Genomic DNA, 15,083 nt, shown 5'->3' on the forward strand with positions numbered 1-15,083 from the left:
TAGGTTCAATTAATAATTTGAGTCAATTGAGTGTACCTGTGGATGTTATTCAAGCCTCCTTCCAAACTCAGTTCTCGCAAAAGAAAGCACCAAGACCGCAGAAAAAAACTGTAAAATCTCCACAAGTCTGCTGCATCCTTGGAGCAATTTCCAAACGCCTGAACGTACCACGTTCAATCCTGTAGCAAACAATAGTACGCAAGTATTAACGACCATGGGACCACGCAGCCGTCATACCGCGTCAGGAAGGAGACGGCTTCTGGTCTCTAGAGATGAAAGCGTATTTTGCGTGCAAAAAAGTGCAAATCAATCCAGAACAACAGCAAAGACCTTGTGAAGCATTCTGGAGCGAAACATACAAAAGTATCTATATCCACAGTTAGAAACGATCTTATCGTCATGACCTGAAATCAACTCAGCAAGGAAAAAGCCACTGCTCCAAAACCGTACGGTTTGCAACGCACATGGGGACAAAGATCACTCTTTTGAGAATGTCCTCTGTCTGATGAAACAAAAATAGAACTGTTTGCCTAATGACATCGTTATTTTGGAGGAAAATGGGGGAAGCTTGCAACCGAGGAACACCATCCCAACCCTGAAGCAGTGCAGCATCTCTGTTGTGGGGGTGCTTTTCTGCAGAGGACCTGTGCACTTTCACCAAAATAGATGGCATCATGAGTAGGAAAATTATTTGGATATATTAAGCAATTCCAAGACATCAGCCAGTAAGTTAAAGCTTGGTCGCAAATGGGTCTTCCAAATGGACAGAATGACCCCAAGCATACTTCCCAAATTGTGGCAAAATGCTTAAGGACAACAAATCAAGGTATTGGATGGCAATTCACCCAAAGCTCTGACCTCAATCCCATAGACAATGTGTGGGCCCCAAAAAAAAACCTGGAAAAAACTGCAGTCGAGCAAGAGGTCTACCAAACCTGACTCAGTATACACCAGCTCTGTCACCTGGAAAGGAATGGACCAAAAATTCAGCCACTTAAGTTGGAAGCTTGTGGAAGGCTACTGAAATATTTGACCCAAGTTTTAACAATTTAAAGCGAGTGTATTGAAAACCTGCGCCCACTGGAATGTGATAAAGAAATAAAACTGAAAGTAAAGAATTCTCTCTTACGATTATACTACATTTCACATTTCTTTAAAAATAAAATGGTATCCAACTGACCTAAGACAGGAATTTACTAGACTAAATGTCAGAAGTTGTGAACTGAGTTTTAACATGTATTGCTAAGGTGTATTTAAACTTCCGACTGTCAACTGTAGTATACAGGGACGTTTACAGCTAAGCTAACACATGCGACTCAGTTAACTGTGTCTTTAGTCCAATCGTTCTCTCTCATTATTTTGTTTAGCAAACGCTTTCAAGGTTTCTCTTACATTGTGAATCGTTTACAGAGCTGCATTCTAATCGTTGTGGTTGTGATAGATAGTTTTCCCATATGCAGATAGGTAACAGGTTCAAACAGCTCAACCCCAGGCTATAGCTCTGTTTTGGCACCACTTCACTGCAGCTGGCACAACACAGCACAGCTTGGAGAAGAAAAGGTAAGGCGTAAGCATGGAAACATACTGCACATTTCCTACCATCAGGACAGAAAGAAAGAAACGGCAACAGTGTGAGTAACTAACCATGTGCCCTAATCAATCATACTAATCTATTTATTATAAATAGTCAAAGAGTCATCCTTCTATCCAACCGCTTTGTTACCATTATAGTCGACTCTTGTATTGCGCTGAATACTCTTCGATTCCAAAGAGTTAATGGAGATCAATTCCAATTACAAAGTTGATTTGAAGCCGTATAAACCAAATGCAGACCACTGCACATTTATGGGGTGTTTTCAAGTTTGAATAGTCTCTAAAACAATTCATAAATAGCTGTGTCTTGCCATTAGTCCAAGAGCGGCCAATTACTTGGGCAAACAGTGTGCGGGGGCTGTGGGAAATTAGTTCTGTGAACATGGGCTGTGGGGAATGAGGTCTGAGTGCCTGAGCTGGAAATCTGTTGTCCACACGTGGGCCAACATCTTTACTGTGGCCCTGTCCTGAGAGCTGGACACCTGTGCGGCTTTCCAGTTGATGAAACCCATCCTGTGTTTTTTAATTTAAAAATGTTTTATTCACCTGTATTTAAACCAGGTTAGGCCAGTTGAGAAACAAGTTCTCGTTTACAATCCGACCTGCCAAATTAAAGCACAGAAAGCAGTGCGACAAAAACAACAACACAAGAACATCGGATAGACAAACGTCACAGTCAATAACACAGCTAGAAAAAAGCTACATACCAGTGTGTGCAATGTAGTAAGATTAGAGGTAAGCAATTAAATAGGCCATTAAGTGGCAAGATACAATAATTACCAATTTTTAGCATGATTGAACACTGGAGTGCTATCAGTGCAGATTGAATTGGTTGCAAGTAGAGATACTGGGTGCAGAAAAAAAAAAAAAAAATAAAATAAAAAAAAAAAAAAAAAAAAAAAAAAAAAAAAAAAAAAAAAAAAAAAAAAAAATAAAAAAAAAATATATATATTATAATGGAGTATTAAAACAAAAAAAAAAAATGGAAAAAAAAAGAAGAACAATATGGGATGAAATAGTGCTAGTTTAACAGGTAATGGCTTGACAGATGCAGTGATCAATAAGCTTCTTTGATATCTGATCGGTATAGTTAGTGAGGGATTATATTATATGTCCTCCGCTTCAGTGATTCTTTGCCAAATTCTGTTCCATGTAAGCTACCTTATTTGGGGCCAGCAGGAGTCGAGGTAGGGCAGGGGGGAGGGATGGGGAGTGGAATTTGATGGGTAAGGGGTAGAGAGTAAAGGGAAGGAACGTGTAGAGGCAGCCCCCCCCCCCCCTCCCCCCCCCACATCCCCCGCATCCTTCCCCCCCCCAACCCCCCCCCCCCCACCCTCAACCCCGCCACCCCCACCCCCAACCACACCCCCCCCCCCACCCCCACCCCCGCCAACCCCCCCACCCCTCCCAAAATAAGACCCCAACCCCAACCCCCCCCCCTCCCCACACAAACGGCGCAGAGGAGAAAAAAAAACCCCATACAGTACCCCCACCACCCAAACCCCCCCCTCCCCCCCCCCCCCCGGGCGGCGCCCCGCTCATACAAACACAACTTCCAAAACAGCTATAATAAAAATAATAAGAACAATATAACTAGCAATTCAGGCACATAAGCATTAGGAAGTATAGAGTGTGTAATAACACGGGGCAAAAGAAGAAAGAAATGTGTAGACCCACAGAAGAGGTGAATTTAATAATGTCAAGAAAACTGATAGACAGATCAGGGACAAGGACAATGAAGAGAACAAAAGAAAAAACAACAAGCGTATAGGCCGCTTGCTCTTTGTTTGGGGCTGGGAGGGGAGGGAATGCCCTCCATTACAGGCGGGGAATGAATCTACTGATGTCCGACGCTAGGCGCTAGCGAGGCTTGTATGCCTTATATGACGGACACAAGCCTTTCCGACAGTAAGAGTCTGAAGATTAAAAGTTGGAGGGGGTTTTACCTAAGCACAGGCGCGCGGAGCAAGGGCGCGGGAAACACCCAACAGACGAGGAAACACCCTTGCATGGAGCCATGGTGGGTTTAATTGCTCGGGCGCAACCCATTAATTTATTTATGTATACAATTAGCGAGGGCCAATTCCTAAACAAGAGCATACCAAGTCGATCGCCGAGTGAGTGGATGAGTGATTAATGCTTTTTAAACTATGATTTGACAAACGGATCGGCAGCTGTAATTTAAGGTGTAATGTGAACCCACATGCTTGACCTCAGAGGAGAGAGGGGGATTAGATCTTTAGGATTACACACGGACCTTCAGGGAATTAGGGGAACTTATGGGGGGTTACACACTGTAAAAGGTGTTAACAAGCACTGACTCATGTAGGGGGTTATGGAGGTACACGCCGGACCTCAGAGGGGATTACTTTCAGGCACAGGGATATAGCCTAGGTTAACACACTTGGGAAATCTGAGCAAAGGATATAACCTTCACCTTATCAATTTGCCGAGGCTTGGGGTTTGTGGTAACACAGCGCTCGCGAACCTCAAGATGATCAATCTTCGGTTTAACAGTGGTGGGTTTTTTGTATTTGATTTTTGTTGAGCTATTTATTCTTTTTCCTTTGGTTTTCAAAGCTTAAATCAACAGACATCACTGTTACGAAGTCAAGCTCAATCACCGAGAGGGTTGAAGGGAAGGAGAGATTTTTGATAGGATACTCCTATGGTCCACACCTGGAAACACACCTCACGTGTTTAGGTGAATTTTTGTACTAGATGGTATGTTTGAGGATATGTGGGGCATCTTTAACCACACGCTGACTCGGATAGTGAATATATCTCTAAACCAACTGGACTAGGATATGATAAACACACAGCCTTGGACCCTCAGGGAATGAGTAGGAGGGTGCCGTGGGGTCTGACTATTGCTCGGATAAACACGAAACTGTGGACTCGATATGATAAAACCACACTGGGAAGCGCTCGAGAAGGAGAATATGGTAACAAACTGGACCTCAGAGGGATATGCGGCGGTAAACACCACATGGCCTCAGAGGATAGGAGGACACACTGGACCAGAGACTGATACAGAGTCTTCAGAAAGTATTCACACCCCTTGACTGATACAGAGTCTTCAGAAAGTATTCACACCCCTTGACTGATACAGAGTCTTCATAAAGTATTCACACCCCTTGACTGATACAGAGTTTTCAGAAAGTATTCACACCCCTCGACTGATTCCACATTTTGTTGTTACAGCCTGAATAAAAAACATTTAAATAGATTATTTTTCTCACCCGTCTTCACACAATACACCATAATGACAAAGTTAAAACATGCTTTTAGACATTTTAGCATATCTATAGAAAATTTTATACAGAAATATCTAATTTACGTAAGTATTCACACCCCTGAGTCAATACTTTGTAGAAGCACCTTTGGCAGCGATTACAGCTGTGAGTCTTTCTGGGTAAGTCTCTAAGAGCTTTCGCACACCTGGATTGAACAATATTTTCAATTTTTTTTATTTATGTATTATTTAAGCTCTGTCAAGTTGGTTGGTGATCATTGCTAGACAGACATTGTCAAGGTTTGCCATAGATTTTTAACCCATTTAAGTCAAAACTGTAACTAGGCCACTCAGGAACATTCAGTGTCGCAAGCGACTCAAGTATGTATTTGTCCTGCTGAAAGGAGAACTTATCTCCCAGCGTCTGTAGGGAAGCCGACTGAACCAGGTTTTCCTCTAGGATTTTGCCTGTCCTTAGCGCTATTCCATTTATTTTTAATCCAAAAAAAACTCCCAAGTCCTTGCCGATGACAAGCATACCCATAACATGATGCAGCCCCCACCATGCTAAAAGTCACCTTGTTTTAGAGAGATTTACACAGTTATCAAAATGTGCCACCAGTGTAAGCCTACACGAAACACAGCCCTTATTTTAAGTGTTTGTAAAATCACATATGGAAAAAAATGAATGGTGGAAAACGATTGGAAAACCTCTCTGGTCTTTGTGGTTGAATCTGTGTTTGAAATTCACTGCTCGACTGAGGGACCTAACAGGTAATTGCATGTGCGGGGTACAGAGATGAGGTAGTCATTTAAAAATCATGTTAAACACTATTATTGCACACAGAATGTGATTTGTTGAGCACATTTCTACTCCTGAACTTATTTGGACATAACAAAGGGGTTGAATACTTATTCACTCATAACATTTCAGCTTTTCATTTTTTTAAAAATTTGTACACATTTCTAAAAACATATTTACACTTTGACATTATGGGATATTGTGTGTAGGCCAGTGACATAAAAGCTCAATTTAATCCATTTTAAATTCAGGCTGTAACATAACAAAATGTAGAAAAGTCATGGGGTGTGAATACATTCCGAAGGCACTTTATAAATGTCAGGGATTGATCCTTTCTGTTTCTGTCCCCTCTCTTAGAGGTTGTCAGAGTTTGACCTGAGTGGGAATATAACGGCTCTGGTGCCTTCCAGGGACGTTATCCGCAATCTAACCAGCTCTGAGCAGGACTTCTGGTTTAGCCGCTACAGGCTCCCGTACCTTCTAAAGTAATTTACCTTACCATGCCTTACCATGCCTTACCATGCCTTACCATACCATACCATACCTTGCCTTACCATGCCTTACCATACCATACCTTACCATACCTTACCATGCCTTACCATGCCTTACCATGCCTTACCATGCCTTACCATACCATACCATACCATACCATACCATGCCTTACCATGCCTTACTATACCATACCTTACCATGCCTTACCATGCCTTACCATACCATACCTTACCATACCTTACCATGCCAATCTAACCACCTCTGAGCAGGACTTCTGGTTTAGCCGCTACAGGCTCCCGTACCTTCTAAAGTAATTTACCTTACCATGCCATGCCTTAACTAACCATGCCATTCCATACCATACCGTAGTTTACCATGCCATGCCTTACCTTACCATACCTTACCGTACCATACCATACCATACCATACCTTACCGTACCATACCATACCTTACCATACCTTACCATACCATACCATACCATGCCATACCTTACCTTACCTTACCGTACCATACCAATAAAGCCCATATGCCGAGTGCCATATACCGTTACATTACCGTTACCTGTGACCGTACCTTACCCCCTGTCCGTACCTCCTACCGTAACCAATTAAGGCCTTTACCAATCTGTACCATACCTTACCATACCCTTACCAATAACATACCTTATCCGAGTACCTTACACTTACCGTACCATACCAAATGCCAATGCCCATACACCCATAAACCAATCCACCAAATGCACATAGCCATGCCAATAGTGCTGGTAGCCATAAGCCTATGCCAATTACCTACCGGATACCTATACCCGATACCTTTAACCCATTACGACATACCATAGGTAATAATCTACCATTACCATACTACCATAAACATACCTTACCGTCTTACCCTTACCTTACAGCCGTACCCCATACCATGCCAAAGTGGCATACCATACCATACCATGCATACCTACCATATCCATAGTCCGATTAGACCATAGTCGCGTGAGTCTGTCTCCCAATTACCATACCCATAAGGTATCACCATTAACCATAACCATACCCTATAAAGCCATCGCCATAGCAGCCATAAGTGTGGTAAGAAGTTGGACCATATTTCCTACCCTGTCCTGGTACCTGATAATACATTACCATACCAATACTTACCGTACCCCATACCCTAAATACCAGATTGTCGCATAGTAGAGTCCTTACTCATAGGTCCATAACCCTGATCTCCCAAGGACCAATAACCAATAGTAATCCGTACCTATACCATGAGCCATACCATACCATACCTTACCATACCTACCTACCATACCTAACCTTACCAACACGTACCGACCATACCTTACCACCATACCATACCATACCATGGCCAGTACCATACCATACCTTCCAGCTTACTTACCGTACTTACCACCATACCACCATAACGTACCTTTACCATCCATAGGCTTACCTCAAAGGCAGTGGTATTCAAACTTTTTTCTGTCAGGCCCCCTTCCAGTATTGGGGAACATCCTGCGCCCCAAGTCTATTTCTATCGGGCACAAGCATTGTTCATAGACACAACTGGTTACACCCCTCTTGTCGGCAGAGAGAAAATATTGCAGGTTTGAAGCTTATTTCCTGCAATTCAACACATTTTGTCATGGAGTTCAGAGAACTTTGCTGTTTTAAAACTCCTTTTCTTGCATTCTCTCTACATTTTGCCATGTCTAATGTGTATAATGTGATATTTGAGTGACTAGAACATTACTATAAAATCTAATGGCTAAAAAAACGTTAGCTGACATGGGCTAGGTCTGGACATTTCTGACAAGTTAAATATCTCTCTAGGTCTGTATGACTGACATTTCAAGTTATAGAATATCTCTCTAAGTCTGTAGACTGAATGTCGTAATCTCTAAGGTCTGTAATGACTGACATGTCAAGTTTATAAATATCTCTCTAAGGTCTTGTAATGACTGACATGTCAAGTTTATAAATATCTCTCTAAGGTCTGTAATGACAAGAGGAACTGATGATGCAATACCCAAGTTTCTAATATGGCACTTTGTTCATTCTACTATTACAACTTTCAAGCGTAAGTTTCAAGTCCCCATGCCTGGGGGGGCTCGCCCCACAGTTTGGAAACCACTGCTCTAAGACACGGAGTTGCCTCGACCTACATTGCCAATCTCGGATCAGATTAGCATTTTCCCCACTTATGGTTTAGGTTAGGATTGGCTCACGGGAAGATGATCCGAGCTCTGTACCCGAGGGAAACGTCACCCCGGAGCATATGGCCGGGATTCAATCCAATTCACGGGTTGTAGACAATTCTTGCTTTTAAAGGCAACGTTCCAGCATAGGTGGAGATCAGGTTGCCATATAAACGCTACATATGTCGGCTCAATCCAAATTGCCTTTAAAAGCGGCATTGCCTATTTTTATTCATTTATTTGGTCTCGTTGAAATAAAGAAAAAAAAATCCAAGCGATTGTAAACGAGATTATAACACGCGATTAGATTGAATCCCGGCCTGAGACACATCCTCCTTCCCTCCCAAGAGCCCACTTCCTCCGGGGGATATTCTCCATAGAGGACCTGGAAAAGCAGGTCAATCCAGCGGTTCCCACCTCTAACACTTGCCTAACTACATGGGAGGTTAAAACTGTTGGTGGGGTAAGTTGAAGATGTTGTTATCGTTGCTCTTGTTGCCATAGCGTCTACAGCCACGTCTCAAGATGATCTGACTTTGACGGTCTTCTTTATGTTTCAGGAGGTTAGGATAGAGAATGCAACCATCTCACCCCCAACATCCTGGTTCTCTTTAGTTTCAGGAAGTTAGAAGAGAATGCAACCATCCTCACCCCAACATCCTGGTTCTTCTTTATGTTAGGAAGTTAGGATAGAGATGCAACATCCTCACCCCCAACATCCTGGTTCTTCTTTAGTTTCAGGAATTAAGAATAGAGAATGCAACCATCTCACCCCAACCACTGGTTTTTTTATGTTCAGGAAGTTAGGATAGAGAATGCAACATCCTCACCCCCAACATCCTGGTTCTTCTTTATGTTTCAGGAAGTTAGGATAGAGAATGCAACCATCCTCACCCCCAACATCCGGTTCTTCTTTATGTTTCAGGAAGTTAGGAATAGAGAATGCAACCATCCTCACCCCCAACATCCTGGTTCTTCTTTATGTTTCAGGAAGTTAGGATAGAGAATGCAACCATCCTCACCCCAACATCCTGGTTCTTCTTTATGTTTCAGGAAGTTAGGATAGAGAATGCAACCATCCTCACCCCCAACATCCTGGTTCTTCTTTATGTTTCAGGAATGTTAGGATAGAGAATGCAACCATCCTCACCCCCAACATCCTGGTTCTTCTTTATGTTTCAGGAAGTTAGGATAGAGAATGCAACCATCCTCACCGCCAACATCCTGGTTCTTCTTTATGTTCAGGAAGTTAGAATAGAGAATGCAACCATCCTCACCCCCAACATCCTGGTTCTTCTTTGTTTCAGGAAGTTAGGATAGAGAATGCAACCATCCTCACCCCCAACATCCTGGTTCTTCTTTTATGTTTCAGGAAGTTAGGATAGAGAATGCACCATCCTCACCCCCAACATCCTGGTTCTTCTTTATGTTTCAGGAAGTTAGGATAGAGAATGCAACCATCCTCACCGCCAACATCCTGGTTCTTCTTTATGTTTCAGGAAGTTAGGATAGAGAATGCAACCATCCTCACCCCCACCATCCTGGTTCTTCTTTATGTTTCAGGAAGTTAGGATAGAGAATGCAACCATCCTCACCCGCCAACATCCTGGTTCTTCTTTATGTTTCAGGAAGTTAGGATAGAGAATGCAACCATCCTCACCCCAACATCCTGGTTCTTCTTTATGTTTCAGGAAGTTAGGATAGAGAATGCAACCATCCTCACCGCCAACATCCTGGTTCTTCTTTATGTTTTCAGGAAGTTAGGATAGAGAATGCAACCATCCTCACCCCAACATCCTGGTTCTTCTTTAGTGTTTCAGGAAGTTAGATAGAGAATGCAAACCTTCCTCACGCCAAACATCCTGGTTCTTCTTTATGTTTCAGGAAGTTAGGATAGAGAATGCAACCATCCTCACCCCCAACATCCTGGTTGTTTCTTTATGTTTCAGGAAGTTAGGATAGAGAATGCAACCATCCTCACCGCCAACATCCTGGTTCTCTTTATGTTTCAGGAAGTTAGGATAGAGAATGCAACCCATCCTCACCGCCAACATCCGGTTCTTCTTTGTGTTTCAGTAAGTTAGGATAGAGAATGCAAACCAATCCTCACCGCCAACATCCCTGGTTCTTCTTTATGTTCAGGAAGTTAGGATAGAGATGCAACCATCCTCAACGCCAACATCCTGGTTCTTCTATGTTTCAGGAAGTTAGGATAAGAGAATGCAACCATCCTCACCCCCAACATCCTGGTTCTTCTTATGTTTCAGGAAGTTAGGATAGAGAATGCAACCATCCTCACCGCCAACATCCTGGTTCTTCTTTATGTTTAGGAAGTTAGAATAGAGAATGCAACCATCCTCACGCCCCAACATCCTGGTTCTTCTTATGTTCAGGAAGTTAGGATAGAGAATGCAACCATCCTCACCCCCAACATCCTGGTTCTTCTTATGTTTCAGGAAGTTAGGATAGAGAATGCAACAATCCTCACCGCCAACATCCTGTTCTTCTTTATGTTTCAGGAAGTTGGATAGAGAATGCAACCATCCTCACCGCCCAACATCCCCGGTCTCTTCTTTGTGTTCATGGAAGTTAGGATAGAGAATGCAACTCACCTCACCGCCAACATCCTGGTTCTTCTTTATGTTTCAGGAAGTTAGATAGAGAATGCAACACCATCCTCACCGCCAACATCCTGTTTCTTCTTTATGTTTCAGGAAGTTAGGATAGAGAATGCACACCATCCTCACCCCAACATCCCGGTTCTTCTTTTGTGTGGTCAGGAAGTTAGGAATAGAGAAATGCAACCATCCTTCACCGCCAACGATCCTGGTTCTTCTTTATGTTCAGGAAGTTAGAATAGAGAATGCAACAATCCTCACCCCCAACATCCTGAGTTTCTTCTTTATGTTCAGGAAGTTAGGATAGAGAATGCAAACCATCCTCACCCCAACATCCTGGTTCTTCTTATATGTTCAGGAAGTTAGAATAGAGAATGCAACCATCCTCACCCCCAACATCCTGGTTCTTCTCTTTATGTTTCAGGAAGTTAGGATAGAGAATGCAACCATCCTCACCGCCAACATCCTGGTTCTTCTTTATGTTTCAGGAAGTTTAGAATAGAGAATGCAACCATCCTCACCCCCAACATCCTGTTCTTCTTTATGTTTCAGGAAGTTAGGATAGAGAATGCAACCATCCTCACCCCAACATCCTGGTTCTTCTTTATGTTTCAAGGAAGTTAGGATAGAGAATGCAACCATCTCACCGCACATCCTGGTTCTTCTTTATGTTTCAGGAAGTTAGGATAGAGAATGCAACCATCCTCACCCCCAAACATCCTGGTTCTTCTTTATGTTTCAGGAAGTTAGGATAGAGAATGCAACCATCCTCACCGCCAACATCCTGGTTCTTCTTTATGTTTCAGGAAGTTAGAATAGAGATGCAACCATCCTCCCCACCCAACATCCTGGTTCTTCTTTATGTTTCAGGAAGTTAGGATAGAGAATGCAACCATCTCACCCCCACATCCTGGTTCTTCTTTATGTTTCAGGAAGTTAGGAGTAGAGAATGCAACCATCCTCACCGCCAACATCCTGGTTCTTCTTTATGTTTCAGGAAGTTAGAATAGAGAATGCAACCATCCTCACCGCCAACATCCTGGTTTCTCTTTATGTTTCAGGAAGTTAGGATAGAGAATGCAACCATCCTCACCGCCAACATCCGGTTTCTTCTTTGTGTTCAGGACAGTTAGGATAGAGAATGCAACCATCCTCACCGCCAACATCCTGGTCTTCTTTATGTTTAGAGTTAGGATAGAGAATGCAACCATCCTCACCCCAACATCCTGGTTTCTTCTTATGTTCAGAAGTTAGAATAAGAATGCAACCATCCTCACCCCCAACATCCTGGTTCTTCTTTATGTTTCAGGAAGTTAGAAATAGGAATGCAACCATCCTCACCCCCAACATCCTGGTTCTTCTTAATGTTTTCAGGAAGTTAGGATAGAAGAATGCAACCATCCTCACCGCCAACAATCCTGGTTCTTCTTTATGTTTCAGGAGTTAGATGAGGATGCAACCATCCTCACCCAAATCTGGTTCTTCTTTATGTTCAGGAAGTTAGGATAGAGAATGAACCCATCCTCACCCAACATCCTGGTTCTTCTTTATGTTTCAGAGAAAGTTGGATAGAGAATGCAACCATCCTCACCCCCAACATCCTGGTTCTTCTTTATGTTTCAGGAAGTTAGATAGAGAATGCAACCATCCTCACCTCCAACATCCTGTTCATTCTTTAGTTAGGAAGTTAGGAAATAGAGAATGCAACCATCCTCACCAGCCAACATCCTGGTTCTTCTTTATGTTTTCAGGAAGTTAGAATAGAGAATGCAAACCATTCCTCACCCCAACATCCTGGTTCTTCTTTATGTTTCAGGAAGTTTAGGATAGAGAATGCAACCATCCTCACCCCCAACATCCTGGTTCTTCTTTATGTTTCAGGAAGTTAGGATAGAGAATGCAACCCATCCCCTCCACCGCCAACATCCTGGTCTTTCTTTATGTTTCAGGAAGTTAGGATAGAGAATGCAACCATCCTCACCCCCAACATCCTGCGTTCTCTTTATGTTTCAGGAAGTTAGGATAGAGAATGCAACCATCCTCACCGCCAACATCCTGGTTCTTCTTTATGTTTCAGGAAGTTAGAATAGAGAATGCAACCATCCTCACCCCAACATCCTGGTTCTTCTTTATGTTTCAGGAAGTTAGGATAGAGAATGCAACCATCCTCACCCCCAACATTCCTGGTTCTTCTTTATGTTTCAGGAAGTTAGGATAGAGAATGCAACCATCCTCACCCCCAACATCCCGGTTCTTCTTTGTGTTTCAGGAAGTTAGGATAAGAATGCAAACCATCCCACCGCCAACATCCTGGTTCTTCTTTATGTTTCAGGAAGTTAGGATAAGAGAATGCAACCATCCTCACCGCCAACATCCTGTTCTTCTTTATGTTTCAGGAAGTTAGGATAGAGATGCAACCATCCTCACCCCAACATCCCATTTCTTCTTTGTGTTCCCAACATCCTGGTTCTTCTTGTGTTTCAGGAAGTTAGGATAGAGAATGCAACCATCCTCACCCCCAACATCCCTTCTATCAACGGATACATCCACATCATTAATACGGTAACGTGTAACAGGTCACTGCTTTAGTCTGTGGATACAAATCAACTTCACACAAACTTGTTTTAATTGAATATTCCAAAAGCTTTTACACAAGCAATGGTTGTTAGAGGTTAAATCAATCCTGTGTTGATGGTTTTGTGTTTTCAGGTTCTGTTCCCCCCCTTGTCAGACATCCCACCAGAACCCCCAGGCCTGATGCAGTTCCTCAACACCACCCCTACCTTCAGTCTCTTTACACAGGCAGCACTGGTACGTTATTTTTGGTAGGTCGGTACGTTGTAACGTAAGGCAGCTTGATGCACAAATACACCCCCTGGACAGGACGCTTGTGCTCTGCTGTCACATGCTAGGACCAAGGTAACAATATTTACATGTTTCCTCCACATTTTATTTTTATTTATTTATTTCACCTTTATTTAACCAGGTAGGCTAGTTGAGAACAAGTTCTCATTTACAATTGCGACCTGGCCAAGATAAAGCAAAGCAGGTCGACACATACAACAACACAGAGTTACACATAGAGTAAAACAAACATACAGTCAATAATACAGTAGAAAAATAAGTCTATATACAATGTGAGCAAATGAGGTGAGATAAGGGAGGTAAAAGGCAAAAAAAAGGCCATGGTGGCAAAGTAAATACAATATAGCAAGTAAAACACTGGAATGGTAGATTTGCAGTGGAAGAATGTGCAAAGTAGAGATAGAAATAATGGGGTGCAAAGGAGCAAAATAAATAAATAAATACAGTAGGGAAAGAGGTAGACACACCTTAAGTCCAACCTGCCTCCCCCAGGCCTTCCATACATGTGACTTGTGTTTGATTTAGCTTTCTGTTACAATGGAACCAATGGAATAGAACAGCGTTCAAGTATTTGAACATATTTGAAATGCCAGTATGTGTCTGTTACGTGTCTGGTATCAGCTCGATCAGAGATATTATTGACTTTGCTTTCTGTTTTTCACCGTAATCTCCCTCCAGCTCTACAACCTGACAGAGGAGATTGGTGTCTATGATTATACGCTCCTACTTCCACACGATGCCGCCGTCCGAGATTACCTGAGACAGACCAACTCTACACAACTGGTAGGTAGATTACCTGAGACAGACCAACTCTACACACCTGGTAGGTAGATTACCTGAGACAGACCAACTCTACACACCTGGTAGGTAGATTAGAGATTGGCCATGGTTCTGTGTTAATCTCCACGGCACAGCCAGAAGCAGGACTGCCCACCCCTTCATAGCCTGGTTCCTCTCTAGGTTTTCTTCCTAGGTTCTGGCCTTTTGTAGAGAGGTATTTCCTAGCCACCGTCCTTCTAAGCACACTGCATTGCTTGCTGTTTGTGGTTTTCACGGGCTGGGTTTCTGTACAGCACTTTGAGATGATCAGGCTGATGTAAGAAGGGCTTATATAATACATTTGTTGATTTGATTTTTCTTCACGCCCAAATACACTGGAAGTCATTGATCCCGAATATTTTCTTTCTTCTTTCTTTGTTTCGGCTCCTTTCCAATGTTATCAAGTATGTAAGAGTTGGTCTGTTTTCAGGTAATCTGACCTACCGTGTGTAGAGTATGGTCTGTTCAGG

General features: G+C 42.7%; 1 protein-coding gene across 1 annotated transcript in view; it reads left to right on the forward strand.

Annotated features, from left to right (window-relative positions):
• Positions 1 to 6,264: 6,264 nt before the first annotated feature.
• LOC112074628 (stabilin-2-like) overlaps positions 6,265 to 15,083 on the forward strand; it is a gene marked incomplete at its 3' end in the record, with an annotated part of 14,944 nt that continues 6,125 nt past the window's right edge. The window contains exons 1-5 of the mRNA XM_024141761.2: positions 6,265 to 6,432; positions 8,660 to 8,774; positions 13,414 to 13,491; positions 13,639 to 13,740; positions 14,473 to 14,577. Of these exons, the coding sequence (XP_023997529.2) occupies positions 6,296 to 6,432; positions 8,660 to 8,774; positions 13,414 to 13,491; positions 13,639 to 13,740; positions 14,473 to 14,577 (537 nt within the window). The remainder of the gene's footprint in view (positions 6,433 to 8,659; positions 8,775 to 13,413; positions 13,492 to 13,638; positions 13,741 to 14,472; positions 14,578 to 15,083) is intronic.

The sequence above is a fragment of the Salvelinus sp. IW2-2015 genome, unplaced genomic scaffold (genome assembly GCF_002910315.2).
Source record: "Salvelinus sp. IW2-2015 unplaced genomic scaffold, ASM291031v2 Un_scaffold2728, whole genome shotgun sequence".
Classification (NCBI taxonomy): Eukaryota; Metazoa; Chordata; class Actinopteri; order Salmoniformes; family Salmonidae; genus Salvelinus; species Salvelinus sp. IW2-2015.